Source organism: Malus domestica, chromosome 01 (genome assembly GCF_042453785.1).
Source record: "Malus domestica chromosome 01, GDT2T_hap1".
Classification (NCBI taxonomy): Eukaryota; Viridiplantae; Streptophyta; class Magnoliopsida; order Rosales; family Rosaceae; genus Malus; species Malus domestica.
In genome coordinates, this window is record NC_091661.1 from 31652320 (window position 1) to 31674667 (window position 22348).

General features: G+C 39.1%; 3 protein-coding genes across 5 annotated transcripts; all 3 read left to right on the plus strand.

Annotated features, from left to right (window-relative positions):
• Nucleotides 1–1621: 1621 nt before the first annotated feature.
• LOC103444323 (serine/arginine-rich splicing factor SR34A) lies at nucleotides 1622–6491 on the plus strand. 3 transcript variants are annotated; one of them, XM_070820951.1, is made up of 14 exons: nucleotides 1622–1812; nucleotides 2946–3213; nucleotides 3365–3487; nucleotides 3799–3864; nucleotides 3996–4070; nucleotides 4174–4300; nucleotides 4429–4475; nucleotides 4556–4613; nucleotides 4763–4812; nucleotides 4916–4972; nucleotides 5211–5296; nucleotides 5416–5499; nucleotides 5591–5645; nucleotides 6127–6491. In XM_070820951.1, the coding sequence occupies exons 3-14, from the start codon at nucleotides 3401–3403 to the stop codon at nucleotides 6145–6147; spliced, it is 813 nt and encodes a 270-aa protein (XP_070677052.1). In that variant the 5' UTR covers nucleotides 1622–1812; nucleotides 2946–3213; nucleotides 3365–3400; the 3' UTR covers nucleotides 6148–6491. The 3 variants fall into 3 exon arrangements, with proteins under 3 accessions (XP_070677052.1, XP_008381485.4, XP_070677053.1); XM_070820952.1 differs by lacking the exon at nucleotides 1622–1812 and adding an exon at nucleotides 2501–2656; XM_008383263.4 differs by lacking the exon at nucleotides 2946–3213.
• Nucleotides 6492–8030: 1539 nt separating this feature from the next.
• Nucleotides 8031–9751, plus strand: LOC103444315 (large ribosomal subunit protein P1-like). The gene is made up of 3 exons (XM_008383256.4): nucleotides 8031–8248; nucleotides 9053–9268; nucleotides 9538–9751. Exons 1-3 carry the CDS (start codon nucleotides 8180–8182, stop codon nucleotides 9589–9591), a joined length of 339 nt encoding a protein of 112 aa, XP_008381478.2. The 5' UTR covers nucleotides 8031–8179; the 3' UTR covers nucleotides 9592–9751.
• A 7566-nt stretch (nucleotides 9752–17317) lies between these two features.
• On the plus strand, nucleotides 17318–19448 carry LOC114826498 (F-box/kelch-repeat protein At3g06240-like). Its single transcript, XM_029106877.2, has 2 exons — nucleotides 17318–17448; nucleotides 17886–19448. The coding sequence occupies exon 2, from the start codon at nucleotides 18128–18130 to the stop codon at nucleotides 19259–19261; it is 1134 nt and encodes a 377-aa protein (XP_028962710.1). The 5' UTR covers nucleotides 17318–17448; nucleotides 17886–18127; the 3' UTR covers nucleotides 19262–19448.
• Nucleotides 19449–22348: the final 2900 nt, after the last annotated feature.

Consider the following 22348-nt stretch of genomic DNA (forward strand, 5'->3'; position numbering starts at 1 on the left):
AGGGAAGACGATGACGACGCTGCAGGGAGGACGATGACGAAGCTGCAGAAATTGATTGAAATGAATTTTGGGATTTTTCTGTGTTTGATTTTGGGATTTTTCTGTGTTTGATTTTGGGATTTTTCTGTTTTTTTTTTCTTCTTGTAATTGTTTGCTGGTGACGAGATCTGAAATTGATTGGAGGGTTTGCTGGTGACGAGATCTGAAACTGGATTGGTTGCCGAGAAAACGAAGGAAAACGAAAACTGGGGTCTGATTGTTTGAGTTCATACTCGCACTCAGCAATTGTACAAACAAGGCTAAGTTAGTCATTTAACACGAAATCCAAACCGTTCCGTCCTACGCGTACCAAACATAACACGAACCTCCGTTTCGTTCCGTCCCGTCCCGTCCCGTCCCGTCCCGTCCCGTCCCGTCCCGTTCCGTTCCGTCTGCGTACCAAACGCACCCCAAAGGTCCTCCCAGCCATTTATTCAGACTTCTAGTTGGTCCCAGGACGACCCAAGTCCCTTAATGCGTTTGTCACTGGCTAACCGTTTAATCAAATATTCCAGATGATACTATACACTAAAATACTCAATGCTTACTAAAATGGTCCATATATGTACTTGGTGGGACTTATTCAACGTTGCTCATATCGGATGATATCATTGATATGTATGCAGGTCAATAGTATTCCTGATGGGACCAAGCAATTTGAATATCCTCTCCCACTCACCAATTTGCACGCATGGATTCATAGCTAATTTGTAATTGCGGCCAAACACAAGGTACGTGGAATGTGGATGGTCTTGGAAAAAATAGGGAACTTGACCAAAGTGCTAGCCAAAACAAGAAGAAAGCAATTGAACTAATACTACTATTCATATGGTCAAATTTAGTTAACAGAATTAATGATCAGGAAAACGAAATTTACAAGTCAAAAACTTTGACAAACGTTCCAACTTCACCAGAAGAACAAGAAAAAGGTTGAGGAAGCAAAATAGCATGTTGTGTTATTTCAAAGTCTTAATTTTTGTTGACGGGATAAGCAGTATGCCAGTTTCACAGTATAATTTGTCATTTAATATTTTGGAAATTTGAGAAGGAGTTTGGAGCTCGAATGATTAAAAGTATTTACCCATGTATCTTAAGTTTTATGTTCAAATCCCCAACCAGGAGTCACTTTCTAATTCTTACTTTTGTACTTCTCCGATTCATGAATTTCATCATTTTGAGTCGGTAAACACGCTATAATCCGATGTCCTTACAATAGAAGTGTTTTTAACAAAATCTTATTTAGCGCTCGTTTGGATGTACTTTTAAAATAACTGAAAAAGCTTTTAGAGAAAATTTTTGGGTTTCAAAAGCGCTTAAAGTGTTTTTCCATGATTTACTTGCATATTTACTAATGATTGGTTCTAAAAATATTTTTACTAAAGCGCTTTCAGTCATTTCAAAAGTACATCCAAACGAGCGTTAAATTTTGAACTGGGTCACACAATTTATCTCATTTTAAGGCCCAATGGCCTTCCCCAGATTTGATTCCTAAATTAGAGCTAACATTCCAATTTTGATCTGAGGCCCAAGGCCCAAATACACGCCAGCCGTAGATTAAATTTGCAAGATCAAATCACGCACCGATCAACCAAATCAGAAAATCGACTTCCGTCTCTCTCTCTCTTGCAGTTTCCAATTCCCCTGTGCCCTACGCCCAATTTTCTCCTTCTCATTTCTCGACGAAGCGAAAGCGGAACCCTAGCGCCCAAATCTCAGGCTCTTTGGCTACCCTCCGCACGCGCTCCAGCGCTCAAGCTCTCCAATCAATCTCGGGTTTGATACTCGTCCTGCTTCCCCCATCGCTTTCCATTTGTGGGCATTAATGCAATTAGGGTTTTTGATTTGGGGGTTTTGTGGGATTTAATTATACTGTATGTCTAGGTTTTCTTAGGCGCTGGCATTGTTCAATGAGTATTCGATTCATGTCTTGCTTGTAAAAACTGTGCGCGATTGTGTTTAGGCTTTCTTCGACTAATAGGTTTTGAATCTTTGATTATTTTGTTTGAGTTTTGAATCGATATTATTTTGTGGATACGATTCTCTAATTATTTTGTGGATATGTTTTACAAAAAAAGTAATTATGATTTCTGCTGTTTCGATGCGAATTCATTTTGTGTTTTTTACATGTAATTATGAATTTGTCAGCAGATACACATTTTTGGAATGATTGAATAGCGTTCGCTTATCAAGTCGACTAGGTAAAGGGGTTTAGTGCTGGCTTGGTCTTTAGCCCGAGGACTCTTGGATGTGTGGTGGAAGGAGATGTTGTTAATGTCGCCCCCTCATTTATGGGTCTCAATCAGTAATTATGGAAGTAGAGATTAGATGGATACCTTATAGGTTCAGCTACTATGGGTGATAGATTTAGGGAAGTTCCATCGAGCAGGGTTCTTTACATGTCTAGGTGAAGTATTATTGTTTGATTGATGAATTTCATCTTATTCATAATTTCCCGTTCCGTTTCCCGGGTTTATGTATTTTTTATTGCAGCATAAATCAGGAAGATGGGCTTTCTGATTATTGCTCCAAGTAGTACAACTTATACTACATGTAATTCAATGAGAAGTTGGGTCAAGAAACAGAATCCATGAAGCTGGAAAGTGCATCTTTTGACAAGGTTTTTTTATGATAAAATTAAAACCCATAATGTGGCCGTATGATTTATCAATTATGTGAGCCTAAAGACTCATGTCTCCATCCCTACCCTCGATATGATATATATATATATATATGTATGCAACGCTGCAAGAATTAGTAAAAGTAAGTTAACTAAGGGATATGAATTTGTTTTCCAGGGTTTTCGTTTTTTGTTTTTCAATTATGTTAAAGAGGGCTGAGTAAGGTAAATTCATAGATATATGTCAATCTTGCTTGATCTCATGACACAGATGCTTTCTTTATGATAGATGGCAAGCGCTTGGACAAATATGAGCTTTGCAATCATACATAGGGATATAGAGAGGGAGTGGGAGAAATCATTTTGGACTTATGGGTATTATTTTTTATTATGGGAGATTCTTGCTCACTCTCAGAAGATCTATACATCTGCTAAAATTCTGGAGAGGATGAGGAGATCAAATTTTATTTCACTATAAATAATGCTTTGGAGCACCTTTGGAGCAAATGAGCAATGGAGCTTGTGGAGCACGGCTCACCTCGAGGATTGCTCTCTTGGTTTGCTTCATGTTTGGTTTTGTTTTTCATTTCATATTGTCAACAGAGTGTATGCAGGACGATAATAATAATGGATACCAAAGTTTTAGTGTCATTCTATTTTGAAAATTGTTGGACAAAACATTTACTGGAATTGTTATTTTTACTGCAGTAAAAGGTTTGTAGCCGGAGTCTTCTGTTGTCAAATATGAGTGGCCGATTTTCTCGCACGATCTACGTTGGCAACCTTCCCTCAGATATAAAAGAATGGGAGGTTGAAGATCTATTCTACAAGGTTTGCATGAAATTTCCCTTATAATTTTGCTTGTTCTTTGTATATAAGCTTCCTGCACTTCTGTTGAACTTTATCTCATTCATTTTGAATTATTTTCGATTTTCTGATGCATATGAAAATACATTAATTTACTTAACAGCACATGGCTCAATGTATGTGTATGATATGCAGTGTCAATTTTTGTTGAAAATTAGAAAACCAATTCAGTGTTTGCACTTTACTTTCATCATGATTCATGTGCTAGTCATGTGATTTGCTGATGTAAAAAGTATTTTGATGATAATCATTCTAAAATGGATTTTCTTTTGCAGTATGGCCGCATAGTGGATATTGAACTGAAGATTCCACCGCGTCCTCCTTGTTATTCTTTTGTTGAGGTACCTATAATGGTTGTATGTGCTGGATGCATGCATTACCCTGTTGGTTCTGTTATGGTCCTATGGATTACTATGTTTTTGCAACAGCCTGTTATCTGATGACTGGTCAATACTCTGTATTTGGTTTTCAGTTTGAGAGTTCTCGGGATGCAGAAGATGCAATCAGGGGGCGTGATGGGTATAACTTTGATGGGTGCCGTTTAAGGGTACTAAAAGATCCCTATTACTTGCTAAAACAATCTTTTTTTTTCTTTTCTTTCATGTCTTTGATCGCTTCATTTATAAATGTCTCCTTTAACCTCAATACAGGTTGAACTTGCCCATGGTGGTAGGGGCCCATCTTCAAGTGATCGTCGTGGTGGGTATGACCGAGGTAGCAGTGGCGGAGGCAGTGGTGGGGGCCGATTTGGTGTTTCACGTCATTCTGAATATCGAGGTGTATTTTCTAGGATAGTACATTACTTTAATGAGTTAGATATGTTTTGCAATGTTCTACATAAGGTTCAGTTATATTTTTTTCTTAACTGTTGTTTACTGCTTGACACACAATTTCATTTTGTCCAGTTATTGTTCGTAATCTCCCTTCTTCAGCCTCGTGGCAAGACTTGAAGGTGTGGAAACTTTTACTCGCAGTTTTATATTCAAATAACGTTTGTGCAATACCGGCGACCTTACTGGTTGTTGATTTCAGGATCATATGCGTAAAGCTGGTGATGTGTGTTTTGCTGAGGTTTCTCGTGACAGTGAAGGTATAGATTCTAAGGATCAGAGAATAAAATGTCTACGCTCCAAAGAGCATATCATTTTATCAAAGACCTTGGTACCAAACAGCTGATCTTCATCTTGCATATGCTCTCAAATTTGTATCATCTCACCTAATGGAATTTTTTATATGCAGGGACTTATGGCTTAGTTGATTATACAAATTCTGATGACATGAAATATGCTGTAAGTTGTTGAAACAAACTTGAAATACTGGACCTTATCCTGCTATTATGCTCCTCCTAATTCACTAGCTCACGTTTTTTTTTTTTTTTTAATCTTTTTTCAGATCCGGAAGCTTGATGATACTGAATTCAAAAATCCTTGGGCAAGGACTCATATTCGGGTAACCTTTACGTTTAAGGAAGTTTTCTCTTGCTGTCCTTTCTTTGGGCTATATATTTCCGTACCATTGTGAATCATTGATTTATGTTAAATATGTTTGTATTTTGTAATCCTGGAACAAAGTATTTGAGAGGTCTAGAGTAGTTTATGTACTTATGCATTACAGTAATGATGGTGATAGCTGGGCTTAGAGGCACTCTGAAAACATTGTGATGTTTGTTTGTGCATCAACTGTACAGGTTAAATACTACGATAGGAGTCCCTCAAGGAGTCGTAGCAGAAGCCGAAGTCGTAGCAGAAGCCGAAGTGTGAGAAGGAATCGGAGGTACTGGACCCACCCCAATTCTTTTATTTATTAACTTTTATCATTATCTTTCTCTGTTTTCTATTTTTTTTTTTGCTTTCATTTGTGCTACATCTTGAGAGATGTTCTGTATCATGCAGCAAGTCGTTGGACCGATCTGTATCAAAATCAGTATCAAGATCAGTATCAAGATCTAGGTCTCCATCGCCGGTTAAATCTTCCAGGTATTTGGCTTTGTTAATACATTTTCCGCTAGGTGGTTCTAATCCTCTAATTCCCCTTTCTAATATTTAATGCATGTATATATTATTGCAGGCCACGATCAATATCAAGGTCAAGGTCAAGGTCCAGGTCAGAATCACCCCGAGCGGTAAGTGGAATATATTCTGATAAAACGAGTTCATGCGGCACATACCATAGAAATGTGATATTTAAAAACTTGAAAGTGTAATTTGAGTAAAGAAAAGATGTTCCAGGATATATTTGGTTTAGGGTAGGATTTAAAGAATGACCTAGGGCAACATGTGTCTCATACTTCTGATTCCATGGGTCTGACTTATGATGGATGTATGCCGGCTGCTAACATATAATCCTTAGTTATCCTAACTAGCAAAGTGCACATAAGAACAGAGAAAAGGATGAATAAAAGCTAAGTTGTGGAGAAAAAAAGCAGAAGAAAAAATATAAATTATGCTTTTAGTTGCCTCGAGTTGTAGATTGTTTGTGGTAGATGGGTACCCGAACTATCTTTTCTCTATCCTTTTGAATTCAAAAGCTTACCACATTCTTGAAATAAAGACCACGTTTATTTGATACCTTTGATGCTTACTTTAAACTTGATCTATTTTCAGGCTCGGTCTGGTAGTGCCTGATTCTCTGGCAAGTCATCCTCGCGGCGTCCTTGTGTGTTAGATCTGCGAAGATTTATCATATCTGAGTGAACTTGTTGAAAATTTTCGTTTTTAAGAACCTTGGTTATCTTTGTTATGGCCAGTATGTGTGCTTTTGATACTGCCTAGTTATTATACATTTAAGGATTGCGTTTGTTAAATTATCGAGAAAACTCGGGTTGTTTTTTGGTGCTTGGTCTGTTTCGGGACATATTCAGTAGGCGTTATAACGTCGGATTTTCTGTTGCTTGCTTCGGTGTTTTGATGTATGTGGTTAAAACAAGACATGAAATCTGTTGGTTATAGATGTTGTAGTTGTGACTCTACTACCTATTGTGTTGGCTATTAGTTTATAGGCGAAAGAAATTTTGTTTGTATCGATGGCGGCAACAACCGTTGACTGCCGTCGGTAGCATTTTTGCGATGTGTTTCCGGCAACAAGTCGGTATAAATTAGCAAGATGGGTACATGCATTTACGTTTTAATCATCGAATGGGGAACTTGTACTTGGGACGTCTATATGGTGAAAGGGGATAAACACTTCTTTCATACAAGCGTTTCGTGAAAAGTGATTTCTATTAAATTAAAGTGATAAGTGATTTCTATTAAACTAAGAACTTATTTGGATGTGCTTTTAAAATGATTGAAAATGTTTTTAGAGAAATTGTTTTTGGGTTCCAAAAGCCCTTTAAGTGTTTTATGTAAGAAGCACTAGTTATGTGCTTCTTTCAGGAAACATTTTAAGTGATTTTTCAATATTTACTTGCATTTTTACTAAGAATTTGTTCAAAAAATATTTTCACTAAAAGTGTTTTCAGTTATTTTAAAGAGGTATTTATCAATTTCCCCTTGAACTTCTAACTATTGGCCAATTTCTCCCCTCAACTTTAATTTTGGCCAATTTCCCCCCTCAACTCTCATAATTAGTCAATTTCCCCCCTCAACTTTAATTTGGCCAATTTCTCCCCTCAACTCTCATAATTAGTCACTTTGCACCCTACTGTTAATTTTTTAATTTGATCATAATTAAACAAGTGTGTGTAAGAAACTAAATAAAATGTATGTTAATCATTTTCCTATGTCTTTATCCTATTACAAATAGATTAAAATTTAGAATTTTACAATTTATCATAGATAGTATTATTAGTCATAACAAATCAGTATGGAGTAATTTTATTTGATTTTTTACTATACAAAATTGATAACGAAAAGGATTGATGTGTACATTTTTGTATGTGAATACAATTTTCTTTATAAAAGTGAAAGCTAAATTCAAGTAAATTGTGGAGAATCGAGCTTTAGTGCAAAAATGGCTAGTCAATTCATAATTTTCGACTCCTTATTAAGAATAACACATTTTATTGAAATAGGTCTGATCCATGAGTTTAGGATTATTATTTCTTCTTCTACATGCTTTAAACCCGATTCATAACTTTTTCTTATAATCAACCCATATCACATACTAATTGTATTATGTTATTGTACATTTTACCCTATATTATGCAGGTGAGTTTATGTTAATTTTAGTACTTTGTTGGAAGTTATTAGAAAGATTGAAAGAAAAAAAAAAGAATAGATGGAAAAAAAAAAAAAAAAACAGTAGAGTGCAAATTGACTAATTATGAGAGTTGAGGGGGGAAATTGGCCAAATTAAAGTTGAGGGGGGAAATTGACTAATTATGAGAGTTGAGAGGGGAAATTGGCCAATGATCACAAGTTCAGAGGGGGAATTGATGAATACCTCTATTTTAAAAGCACATTTAAACAAACCATAAAGTTCTTCTTGGCATATTCGTATTTAGAAAGTCAAAGAAACAAATGGGCCTTTTTCAGAATTTGCCGTGGCCCAAAAATCAGTCACACCACCGATCCGAATGGGCTTTCTTTTGGGGCAACTCCCACACTACCAACTCTGCGATATAAAACCCCAATTTCCAAAACCCTAGTTTCCTCCTCCATTCTCTCCGTTGCTTCTGTGTTGCGCTACCCATCCAAGTCTTTCGTGAGCGATACAATGTCGACCGCCGAGCTTGCTTGCTCCTACGCCGCCATGATCCTTCAGGATGATGGCATCGCCGTCACTGTGAGCACCGCTCCTCATTTCGTTCTGTGCTTTTAATCTCTATGATTTACTTCTTCATACCCGCTGGGTTTATGCTAATCAGTAACTAATCACCTCATAAGCCACTTATTAATATATGCATTCTGTTTACAATCCCTAGCATAATCCAGATTACCATTATAATTTAATTGCTAATTAAAAAATTTGATGTATGGTGGGTGATTGTGTTAGAAAATTGTATGTTTAGGATCATTTCGTTCGTTTGTATGAATATATAAACCTTGTAACTTATCTGTTTATGCAGTTTATATATAACTTATGACGTAGGTTTTTGGGTTTCTTTCGTTAGATTGGTGAAAGGGGTAATGCTAGGGAGACTAAATTTGCTAACTAAATGATGTGTCACCAATATGATTGAGCACGTTAATCAATGCTTAAGTAATAAACCAATCATCAACTTCCATGTCACAATGTGAAAAAAAATAGGATATGCCCTTTGGTTTGTTTTTGTAGCTAGATTATTGGTTTCTTTATTTCCGTGTAGGATAATCCAGATTACCATTTAAATTTAATTGCTAATTATAAAATTTGTGTTACAAAATTATATGTTTAAGATCATATTGCTCGTTTATATGAATATATAAACCATATAATTTATCTGTTTATACATTTTGTATATTGCTTAGGATGTAGATTTTCGGGTTTCTTTTGTTAGAGTGGTGAAAGGAAGCCAGAATACACAATGTAAAAACAATAGGAAATGCCCCTTTGGTTTAGTAGTTGTACCTTTCGTTTTGAAATTTATTTTACAATGAATTTTAATAGGCTGAGAAGATCGCGGCCTTGGTGAAATCGGCTAATGTGTCGGTGGAGTCATACTGGCCTGGCCTCTTTGCCAAGCTTGCAGAAAATAAAAACCTCGAGGACCTTTTCTTGAATGCTTGCGCTAGTGGTGGTTCAGCTCCCGTAGCTGTGACTGCTTCTGCTGGTGGTGCAGGTGGTGCTGCCAGTGCCGCTGCTCCTGCAGTTGAGGAGAAGAAGGTAAGAATATCATCTCTGCTCATAATTCGTTCTCTATGTTTATTGTTATAGATCCAAGAGAGTGTGATGATTATTGCCTTTCGAATTTGAGTTTGATGATACTGTGATGCTTTGGCATTTGCTTTCCGCAGTAGACTTACAGGCTGGTAGTGTTGTAGTTTATATGTTGTGTTCTATGATTCTTCCAGACTTCAACTTTCGTTGACAGTAAAGGATGACACTTGTTCCATTGATGTTGTTATCTAAATTTTCCGGTTCTGTATTTGCAGGAAGAAGCAAAGGAAGAGAGCGATGATGACATGGGATTCAGCTTGTTTGATTAGAGGTTTTCTTATCCGTTGTGTTCTTTTTTTCTCTTTAGGCAATTCATGAACAATTCTATTCCAAATTTTGGTTCGAAACTGAGAAAAATTTCGAAATGTTGTACGTTGATGTTGCTTTCACTTACTTATCAAAAGCTTTTAGCTTAGCCATTATCTGGAAGATTCGATCGTGTTTACAACATACAACTCTAGCAGAAGTGCTGAGCTAGCTTTATCAACTTGCATTAATTTAGAATGTTGACGAACATTCAGTCCCAAAATTTCGTCAACTTAAAGAATCACAAACACTGCATCCTACCTAGAATAAAATACTGCATAACCTCCCAATTACAATAGAAAGATTTATTTATTCACCCAAACCTAGCTAGAATTATTGAATTAATCCATTGTTGATCAGGGTTCGATGTGGGTTCCCCCAAAGTGATACTTGGGTCTTCTTTTTCTTGCATGAAGGATCCAAAATGTTTCGATCCTGAGATGGTGCCGTTCTCGTTGAAGTACCAAATCCTGTTCCGGTTCTCTTCGCAGTTTGAGATGACGGGTATTGGATAATCGACGGTGATGCAGAGTTGGGATAGACAAGGTCTGGTTAGACAGGTCGAATGGTATGGTCAGGATAATATGACCACAATTGAGTAACAGGACCGTCATTAGAATCTTTACACGGAGTCGTGTACAACTTGTTTGAAGACAGATTACCCTCCATGCAATAACCACTATCAAACCCTCTGATTTTAGTTATCAGATGCTTGACTGACTTGCCGAAACTCCAAAACTGGTCGGCCAACTCCTGATCCGTGTACAAAAGATAGACCTTGAAATATATAACTTCCTTTCCTTCTTGTAAGTCTTTCCTCTGACAAAACCGACGACCTTGATGCTCATACAATATCTATCCTTCCACACTATCTTCCCATCTGTTTGGAAGGTCCATTGTTGGTTGGGTTCCCTGTTATTGCACAGCTTATGTAAATAGGTCGAGTTATCACTTCCCTTGAGACATTTGCTATCAAAGCCAACAAACTGTCCAGCGACATGTATCAGATACATTTGATTGGAGTACTCATTAGATGGACGTCGACACCCACCGCTCCCGAGGTTGCGGCCATGCACACAGTAAGCTTTAATATAAAAAATACTAGCACTTTCATCATCATGTTTAGGCGCTGAATTCGACGAGTTTGGTGAAGAAGAAAGGATCAAAGGCCTGACTTGAAAGTTATGCAGCACCAGAGGAACATAGGCTGTGAGAATAAAAGGTATGGTTTACGATCAATGGCCTAACACTCAAAACGGGTTCATGGAAGACTGTCGGAGGAGACCACCTCGAGGCTGCCTTGGTAGAAAGCCGTGAGCGAGGGTGCTTCTTAAATGGAGCTCTAACAAGGGACCAAAATTCTGGTCCTTTGATTTCGCACAGGGGAAATGTCATTCGTTTTCCTTTATTATGCATAAAGAATATGCTACAGATGCGGGAGTGGGGACTATTGGAAATCGACTTTTCTTTCACACTTTCTGTCATAATCTTACAAGTTCCTGCCATCCTAACTTGGAAGACAACGATGGTGATGTCTTGATGCGATCGAGTGAATGTGACTTGGTATTATATATACCTAAGGAAGAGGAAGAGGAAGAAGCCACATGCATGATTGTGCTCGACATTCCTGGTATTAAAAAACGTTGGCTCTATTCGTGGAAGCGGTTATGTACGTGGAAACTAGTCTAGCTCATTCATTTGATTTCAAGCATACCAACTGGTAATGTTACCCTTTTAGTTCCTTGCTCTTTTTATTAATGTAACCATGTAACGTAAATTTCGTACAAATGAAAATAGTGACTGTTATCCAGTGTTATTTAAATTTATATTACTTGTTCTCGATCTATTTCTCCTTTCATGATCATGTATGTTTGTGTGTGGTGTATATACTCAACCCGATCAATATAAACCCAAGCTATAACTTTCTTATTTGGTTTTTCATATTTACTCATTGATTCAGCTTCACGTGCGTGACACGTGACTTATTTTGACAGAAGTTATGATATAAGAATAGATCTACTGAGAGAAGAATTGGGAGGGGGAGAACGTTGGGGAGGAGATAGGGGTTACTCCAAAATATATACGTCAAATTTCTTTCTGAAAGCATTTTTGTTTTATTTATTTTTAATTCTATAATAATTTATAAATTTGTAAGAGAAAAAGTCTTTATAAAAATCCATCCACATCATAAACCAAATCTACACAAATGTTTAAACATTCATACGAAATTCTTAACACTTTGTTTGGGTGAGAAAATTTAAGATTACTAAGAAATTTTAAAAAGACGAAAATTCAAAATGATTGAATTTTAGTTTTTAAAATTTGTGAAAATTTTTATTTGGTTAACCTAAAAGAACAATTGAATTTGAATACAAAATTTGTTATCTTAAACTTTAGAATTTAAGGTCCCAAATTCTAAGTTTTTTCAACATGAGATTCTAAATTAATTTCAAATTTATAAATTTTTATTTTTATTCAAATTTCAAATTTATTTACCTCATTCTATAAAAGTTCATATAAAATCTATTGACCAACAACAACAACAACAACAACAAAGCCTTTTCCCACTAAGTGGGGTCGGCTATATGAATCCTAGAACGCCATTGCGCTCGGTTTTGTGTCATGTCCTCCGTTAGATCCAAGTACTCTAAGTCTTTTCTTAGAGTATCTTCCAAAGTTTTCCTAGGTCTTCCTCTACCCCTTCGGCCCTGAACCTCTGTCCCGTAGTCACATCTTCGAACCGGAGCGTTATTCGGCCTTCTTTGCACATGTCCAAATCACCGGAACCGATTTTCTCTCATCTTTCCTACAATTTCGGCTACTCCTACTTTACCTCGGATATCCTCATTCCCAATCTTATCCTTTCTCGTGTGCCCACACATCCCACGAAGCATCCTCATCTCCGCTACACCCATTTTGTGTACGTGTTGATGCTTCACCGCCCAACATTCTGTGCCATACAACATCGCTGGCCTTATTGCCGTCCTATAAAATTTTCCCTTGAGCTTCAGTCGCCTACGACGGTCACACAACACGCCGGATGCATTCTTACACTTCATCCATCCAGCTCGTATTCTATGGTTGAGATCTCCATCTAATTCTCCGTTCTCTTGCAAGATAGATCCTAGGTAGCGAAAACGGTCGCTTTTTGTGATCTTCGCTAGATTGCTCCAGTCATTAGTGTGGATAAGTATATAAATGGATAGAGATAGGAAAGCAAACACAAGATGTACGTGGTTCACCCAGATTGGCTACGTCCACGGAATAGAAGAGTTCTCATTAATTGTGAAGGGTTTACACAAGTACATAGGTTCAAGCTCTCCTTTAGTGAGTACAAGTGAATGATTTAGTACAAATGACATTAGGAAATATTGTGGGAGAATGATCTCGTAATCACGAAACTTCTAAGTATCGGAGTGTGGTGTCGTCTTGACTTGCCTTATCTGTCTCATAGGTAGATGTGGCATCTTCTCTGGAAGTACTCTTCCTCCATCCAGGGGTGGTATCTTTAACTGGTGGAGATGCACAAGGTAATGTATCAATTTCACTTGAAGCTTACTTGTAGTTTCAGGCTTGGTCAAGCGCGATACAAACCATGTAGTAGGAGTCCCCCAAGTCGCCGAGCTAGGGGGTCTGCTGAAAGAGGTGACAGACAAGGTAAGCAATCAGAGCTCCGACTGATTGTTCACCTTCTCCCCATCTTGCAGCAGCATGAAGGATAAAGAGAAGAAAAATGAGAAGAGATGATATGAGATACTTTTGCTTTTGAAGAAGTAACTTTCCACAGGCTTATTCTTAAACTGAGCTGGAGGGTTTTCTGGTTTCCTCCAGAGTATAAGGCCGACTGAAGAATTTGAGGGTCAAAACAAGTCCATCAAATCTAGAGTACGTTCCACCCTGCTGATATGGGATACTTTTGCTTTTGACAGAGTAATGGATGTATCGGCACGTGTGCTGTTACGCTTGTCTCCACATGCTTCCTTGTATCCTTCGCACTTGCCCTATCTGTTCCTCAAGCAGATGCGGAATCTTCCCTGGAAACATAAGATGTTGAAGATGAGTACTCGAGAGCAATGCCAGGTAAGTAATCAGGTAAGGGGTTCCAGGCAGTCAGTTCCTGGCTGGAAGCTTGATTCCAAGTGCTGACTGATTGCTCTCTTTCTCCTTGTCTTGCAGGTAAAAACAAGGCCAAAGGAAAAGACAGGGAAAAAGCATGATATGGGATACTCTTGCTTTTAACCCTGATGATATGAGATATTCTTGCTCTAGTATAGCTTGTTTGCAGAGGTATTATCGGGGGGAAAGAAAGCTGAATATTTCGAAAGGCTTCGTTGGGAGTGCCCTCTCAGATATGATGAAGGGTTGAGCATTTTTGCAGGTCTGCCTGTCCGTTGGGGATGGAGGTCGACATATATAGGAGTCTCCCTAACAAGTAGTACTGCTATTCCTTTACCCTGCTTGGTCATAGCACGGTAGTGGGAGCTGCCAGTTTCACATGTTTTAACTCTGTCAGAGCATTTTGAAAAAGTGGTCTGTGGTATCTGGCTCTCGAGATTCGGAGAACGATGCCTCTTCGATTTTTGAGAAAGCAATCATGCTGGGGGTCTGACTCTCGAGATTCGGAGAGCAGTGTCTCTTCGATTTTTGAGAAAGTAATCATGTTGGGAGTCTGGCTCTCGAGATTCGGAGGGCGGTGCCTCTTCGATTTTGGAGCAAGCAATCTTGTTGGGAGTGTTGTCTCGAATGTGAGTAAAGGTTGGGCATGTTTGCTAGTCTACCTTGCCACGAAGCACAAAGGTTGACACACAGGGACTTTCCAATTATCCAGCAATGGTACTGTTCCTTTACCCTCTCTTCGATTTTGAGAAAGTAGTCATGTTGGGAGTCTGGCTCTCGAGATTCGGAGGACGGTGCCTCTTCGATTTTGGAGCAAGCAATCTTGTTGGGAGTGTTTTCTCGAATGTGAGTAAAGGTTGGGCATGTTTGCTAGTCTACCTTGCCACGAAGCACAGAGGTTGACAAACAGGGACTTTCCAATTATCCAACAGTGGTACTGTTCCTTTACCCTTGCGGGTAATAATATGGTAGCTAGACCTTCAAAATTTATGTGTCTAAACTTTGTTAGTGCTGTTTCTTTGCTATTCTTTTACCTTTCTTGGTCAGAGCGATGTAGTGGGAGCTGCAAACTTCACGTGCTCAACTTTGGCAGAGAACTTTGGCAAAGTTATCTGTGGTACCCATGAACTATTGTTGTGTGTGGGAAGTGGGTGATTGAACAGTAAGATTCATGTGCTTTCTACTTCACCAGAAGTCTTCGACAGAATGCCCATAATTTCTGCAAAGCTGAGTGTGCGTGTGACAGGTGCTGACAAGGCTAGAAAAGTAGGTGCCTCTTCGATTTCTGAGATCGGCCCTCGTGGTCTCTGAGCAGCCCAGCTTTTGAGAAAGCGAGCGCCTCTTCGATTGATTCGGAGAACGATGCCTCATCGATTTTTGAGAAAGCAATCATGTTGGGGGTCTAGCTCTCGAAGATTCGGGGAGCAGTGTCTCTTCGATTTTTGAGAAAGTAATCATGTTGAGAGTCTGGCTCTCGAGATTCGGAGGGCGGTGCCTCTTCGATTTTGGAGCAAGCAATCTTGTTGGGAGTGTTTTCTCGAATGTGAGTAAAGGTTGGGCATGTTTGCTAGTCTACCTTGCCACGAAGCACAGAGGTTGACAAACAGGGACTTTCCAATTATCCAGCAATGGTACTGTTCCTTTACCCTCTCTTCGATTTTTAAGAAAGTAGTCATGTTGGGAGTCTGGCTCTCGAGATTCGGAGGACGGTGCCTCTTCGATTTTGGAGCAAGCAATCTTATTGGGAGTGTTTTCTCGAATGTGAGTAAAGGTTGGGCATGTTTGCTAGTCTACCTTGCCACGAAGCACAGAGGTTGACACACAGGGACTTTCCAATTATCCAGTAGTGGTACTGTTCCTTTACCCTTGTGGGTAATAATATGGTAGCTAGACCTTCAAAATTTATGGGTCTAAACTTTGTTAGTGCTGTTTCTTTGCTATTCTTTTACCCTTCTTGGTCAGAGCGATGTAGTGGGAGCTGCAAGCTTCACGTGCTCAACTTTGGCAGAGAACTTTGGCAAAGTTTTCTGTGGTACCCATGAGCTATTGTTGCGTGTGGGAAGTGTGTGATTGAACAGTAAGATTCATGTGTTTTCTACTTCCCCAGAAGTCTTCGACAGAATGCCCATAATTTCCGCAAAGCTGAGTGTGCGTGTGACAGGTGCTGACAAGGCTGGAAAAGTAGGTGCCTCTTCGATTTCTGAGATCGGCCATCGTGGTCTCTGGGGAGCCCAGCTTTTGAGAAAGCGGGCGCCTCTTCGATTTCTGAGATCAGCCTTCGAGGTCTTTGAGCAGCCCAACTTTTGAGAAAGCAAACGCCTCTTCGATTTCTGAGATCAACCCTCGTGATCTCTAAGCAGCCCAGCTTTTGAGAAAGCAAACGCCTCTTCGATTTCTGAGCAGGCGCCTCTTCGATTTCTGAAGCTCCGTCGAGTGCAGATTTTTATAGGGGCTGGCATTAAGTTCCAAAGCACACTTGAATCTCCACCAGTAGAAGCTTCATTCTTGCACTTCTAAGATCTTGATTTGTCCGACCTCTTCTCTCTTCAACACCTTTGAAAATGTCTGGCCCCTCCGACCGTCGTTTTGACTTGAACCTTGTTGAAGAGGCAGCCCCGCCTTCTCCAGACAACATATGGCGCCCATCCTTCGTCTCCCCTACTGGTCCTCTTACTGTTGGGGATTCCGTGATGAAGAATGATATGACCGCTGCGGTGGTGGCCAGGAACCTTCTCACTCCCAAAGATAACAGACTACTTTCCAAACGGTCTGATGAGTTAGCTGTTAAGGATTCGCTGGCTCTCAGTGTTCAGTGTGCAGGTTCTGTGTCTAATATGGCCCAACGCCTATTTGCTCGAACCCGCCAAGTTGAATCATTGGCGGCTGAAGTGATGAGTCTCAAACAGGAGATTAGAGGGCTCAAGCATGAGAATAAACAGTTGCACCGGCTCGCACATGACTATGCTACAAACATGAAGAGGAAGCTTGACCAGATGAAGGAAACTGATGGTCAGGTTTTACTTGATCATCAGAGATTTGTGGGTTTGTTCCAAAGGCATTTATTGCCTTCGTCTTCTGGGGTTGTACCGCGTAATGAAGCTCCAAATGATCAACCTCTGATGCCTCCTCCTTCTAGGGTTCTGTCCAGTACTGAGGCTCCAAATGATCCCCCTCCGGTGCCTTCTCTTTCTGGGGCTCTACCGACTGCTGAGACTTCTCCTAAGCAACCTTTGTGAAGGCTCCCTCTTGTGTGTTTATTTTGACTCATGTATAACTATCAAATTATTCGAACCATTAAAATTTGATCCAACAGCTATAAACAGGTGCTCCTTTAAAAGTTATAATAAGTGAAGCCGTTGAATCAAATTTCAACGGTCTGGATTATTTAATTCTTAAACTCAGTTTCTGGGGATCTGGAGAGGATATGGGTTCCTAGTTGATTAATCAAAATTCTGGCAGTGAACAGGAGGTTGATCCCACATATTGCATGTAAAATCAAGTTACCATGATCAACCTCAACCCTAAGCAGCTTCGTAAATCCTAAGTTCCACCCCTTAATCTCCACCGTTTGATACAACCCCTATCACAACACACACTATCTCTCTCAGAGTCGCATCACTCAGACACTCACATTGGCAGGCTCGCAGCGGCGCATCCATATCCCGATCGAGCTCCCTCCTCGTCCCTCTCAACCCCAACTCGAGGTCTTTGTCTCCCAATAATAATTCACTGTTAAATTGAATTTCAGTGCTTGTTTTTTTGTTTCGTTTTGATTGTCAAATTGGAGCAATTGCTGAATAATTCAGGGAACAACACCAAACAATATGATGAAGCTGCTTAGGGTTGAGGTTGATCATGGTAACTTGATTTTACATGCAATATGTGGGATCAACCTCCTGTTCACTGCCAGAATTTTGATTAATCAACTAGGAACCCATATCCTCTCCGGATCCCCAGAAACTGAGTTTAAGAATTAAATAATCCAGACCGTTGAAATTTGATTCAACGGCTTCACTTATTATAACTTTTAAAGGAGCACCTGTTTATAGCTGTTGGATCAAATTTTAATGGTTCGAATAATTTGATAGTTTACTTTTTTGGGATCCGGAGAGGATCTGGGGTGATCAACTAGTAGGGTCAGGGTGTAATGGTTTTCAACCTTCAAATTCTCACCATATTACTGAGTCAACCTTCAAAGCATTTACAAGGAGTCTCAGACAAGCAACAGAATCTGCCCGTTTCAATTCTTCAGCCGCTCTCTCAGTCACATCCACAGAGATCGACGTAGTTTTTAATTATGGCGGATGACGATGGAAAATTGCCGATTTTCTCCTCCACCAACGATGATATAATCGTGGAGATACTTTCACGGCTACCAGTCATATGTCTCCTCTGATTCTGTTGTGTATGCAGTCATGGCGTGCTTTAATCTCCACTTTCGATTTCATCGCCAAGCACCAAGGACGTACCAACTACAACGATAACAACAAGAATATCTTGATCATCTTTAAACGTCCCCTTTTCCCTTCCCGTCATTTTCGTGATCCGCCATCTCGATTTCCCCAAATCGTTGACTACCAATCACTGAAGAAGAAGAACGTTGCCTCCGGCGTCTCCGCTTCCGCGTCTGCAACAGCAATACGAAGCCGACGTAGAGACCTTGAAGATGAATTTCCAGATGATACTAGTCTCAACGATTCATCCCTTGTGGGTTCTTGCAATGTCCTCATCTGCCTACTACTTGACCCTCGACCTAGTGAATGCTATCCAAAAAACTACGACAATAGCAGACTTCTCTTGTGGAACCCTAGTACCAGAAAAGCCCGTAAGTTACCGGACATTGATTCGTTTCGTTTCGGTCCACTTTTTCATGGATTTGGCTATGATTCCACCACTCAAGACTACAAGCTCTTTTTGGGCAGTTTTAATTATCCCAATGATCCAGGATGGGTTGCAATCTTTGCACTCAAAATGGGTTCATGGAAGATTGTTGAAGAAGACCACATCGATGTTTCCTTGGTAGGAAGCCGTAGGGGAGGGTGCTTCTTAAATGGAGCTCTACATTGGAATCAGATTGACGGAAGTAACAAGGGAACAAAAATCTGGTCCTTTGATTTCGCTCAGGAGAAATTTCGTTCGTTTTCCTTTATTAGGCATAAAGGATATACTACAGCTGTGGGACTGGGGACCATTGGAAATCGTCTCTTCTCTTACACTTCCTGCGATAACCTTACAAATCATCATGACTTGGAGGACGCTGGCCTTACCATATGGGTGATGATGATATATGGGGTCGATCAATGTTGGACTATATTCGCAAAAATCCGCGCTGAGATTTTCCCTTCAGATGTGAAGTGGGTGATGCCTATATGCCATCTGGAAGATGATGGTGAAGTTTTGATGCAATCGAGTCAAGGTGACTTGGTATTATATACTAGGAAGATGAAGAGGAAGAAGACACATGCAAGATTGTACTCAACAATCCTGGTATTGAAGAAATTCCGGCTATGTATTTGAAAGCCGTTATATACGTGGAAACTTTGATTTCACCGGTGACTGGCAACGCTTAACTAATACATTTGATTTGAAACATATCGATTGGAATTGTGAGCCTTTCCTTCCTTTGCTCTTTTTATTAATGTAACAATGTAATAACGTAATTGTCGAACAAATTAAGATATTGGCTATTATCCAGTGTTATTTAGATTTATAATACTTACTCTCGGTCTCTTCCTACTTTCATGGTGATGTACGTTTGTGTGCGGTGTGTATAATTAGCCCGATCGATATAAATCCAAGCTGCATTTCTCTATAAACGAGACCAAACATACATATAGTTGTGGAAGAGAATGAGGTCGGTTAGCGTAGGGTAAAACAAAGATGACAACATCAATGAATTTGTACTGAAAGTTGCAGCATGTTGATGTAAAAATGAACTTTCGACGCCGAACGAAGGCTAAGCGTCAATAGAATGAAACAATCAAGAACTGAGCATATCAACATTTTACGTTCATCAAATTGTTTATATATAGTTCTGGAAGAGAATGAAATGAGTTTGAAAAATTGTACGTTATAATTTATATGCATTCCTACAACTTCTGCAACACATTCTGACGACAACAACACACAGAGATTCAAGTGCTGCCTACAACTTCATTCGATAAACAAACTCAAAAGATTTACATAGACTAATTAGAAGCCGTGATCCAATGCAATGGCTAATGGCTCAAATTAACAAAAATTCAGAAAAGGTACTAACTAAAATTCCTGAAAATGTACCACAAAATTTCTTCTGTCTACTCGTAGTCTTGGTGAAAAGTTTCATCGATGTCACCTTCACCAGGAGGATGCCCTTGCTCAATGTCTCATGGTACTCTCTAAAGGATTTGTTTGCCAGTGTGCAATTTATAAAGGGAAGAAATGTTATTCGTACGTTTTGGGGCAGAGGCCAATAGAAGCTCTGGGGAGGGGGTAGAAGGGTTGTAACTTGATGGTACTAGATATTGCAGAGGTTGCATTGCATTCTATGTCACGTTGATCGTTGGAAGCTTTATTTTCTTTGGTATATTTGGTTGCTGATATATGTGCAATCATTTCATGTTAATAGTGCGTAGTTTTGGCCTTCTGTATATTTGGTCACTTAAGAGGATTAGAAATTCTACTATTTCATTTTCTCGAGTAGCGAGTAGACTCAGATCAAAATAAAGGGTAAGTTTCAATCAGTAGTTCGACGAATACAAGTAAAAGAAATACAAACCATTTCTTAATAATGGCCAATAACACATATTAGAGATAAGGAAGATATTGAAATCCATCCAAATCAATAAATTCTATAAAAGTTTAGAAATATGTAATGAAAGAATGTCCTTATAAAAATCCATCCTAATCCACAAAAATCTTTAAAAATTCATATAAAATCCTTAGAAATTCATATAAAGTTGTAAGAATTTTCAAATCCTATCAAATCTATTAATTTTATAGCCTTTTAAAATCTATTTACCAAAAGAGGAATTGCGAGGAATTGCAAAATCTTCCTAAGGCCTCGTTTGGCAGCTCGTAGAAGGGACCGGATAGGATTAATAATACGAAGCCGGTTGTTTGGTGTAGTTATGTATTAATAGTACTCCGATTAATTTGTCCGACCCTACCTATTTAGTGCAACTCACACCCGCTTCCTTATCCCACATAAAAGCTCGGTATTATTAGTCGGGTGAGATGCTAACAAAACACGCTCATTGTTTGGTCCTGGGTTTTGCAAATTTCCTCCCGCTTCAGCAATTGTTTCGATTTCCCTCAACCTCCATAATCCTTTTTGCATTCTCATTCCCGCCGGCGATGATGATTTCCTCAGTATCTATGGTGATGGCAGCAATAATCAGATCTACTTTTTGTTCAATATTTTCAATGATTTTGATCGGTTTTATTCTCTTTTTCAAGATTTCAAGAATTTGGTTTTAAGTTTTGGTTGGATTCAAGAACTGGGTTTTCCTTGGTTTCATCTGAGTTGCACTCCTTTGACCAATTTCTCCGACAACGCACGCCTGTGTCTTTTCTTTTCCTGGGTTTCATATGGATTGCTGAACTCAATTGGAAGAGCCAAGTTGGAGAATTTCTCGGAAACTCAGTTGCCGTCCCTTTTTATTCCTGGTTTTCATCTAGGTTGTTGAGCACCAAGGAACCAGACGTTGTCGTCCCTTTTTTGTTAATTAGAACATGTTGAGATGCTGCTTGTTTACATAGTCCTTGAGGCGTGTTAATTTTACCAGATTATTAGGAACCACCATTTGATTGGTTTCTATAAAAATCAAAATAATTAACATTTTAAATTGTTTGCAGACTTGAAGTTAATTTTTCATTAATCATTAGTTTTTCTCTTACAAATAATAATAATTGCAAGTCCTCTTATCCGGTAGAGTGTCAAACACAGTATAAATAATACGGTTATTAATTCAATATTGCACCAAACGCCCGATTATTTAGTCAGTACTATCCGATGACTATTTATCCTATCCGTCTAAAATAGTCAGTACAGTCCGAACTGCCAAACGAGGCCTTAGTGTCTTTAGACTCTTTACTACAAGAAATTCATTGGAACATCCATGGCTGCCCTCTCTATAAATACTTCAACAACTCTGGTAAGCTTTTGCTACTCCTAAACACCACCTCATGGGCACGTCAAAGGTATTTATTTGTTTTGTGGTACAATTTCGTCAATACTAAAAATGGTGGAATTCACACTACTTAAACCCATTTGTTTAGCTGATTTCTAGAATGCAGCAACAGTTGGATGGACAATGATGCTCTTGCTTTCAAGTTTAATAGTTGAACTAGATGGGACAGTCACGGTCTGTCTTCTGAGTTCTTGGTGAAGCCATTCGATCATGAAATTGTATCTACAATAGACCCTTTGTAAGCGTCTCACTCTGAGCACCTTTTCCACCTTGCTTAAGTATGAAAGAACTTAAACTAGGGTTTTGCAATACTGATTGAATAAGCTCAACTCAGTTAATCTGAGCTTGTCTTCACTTGGATTATATATAGCTTTACAAGATTAGACAGTTATAGGATAAACCTATCTCTAAGCACAAATCAATTCAAAATTAC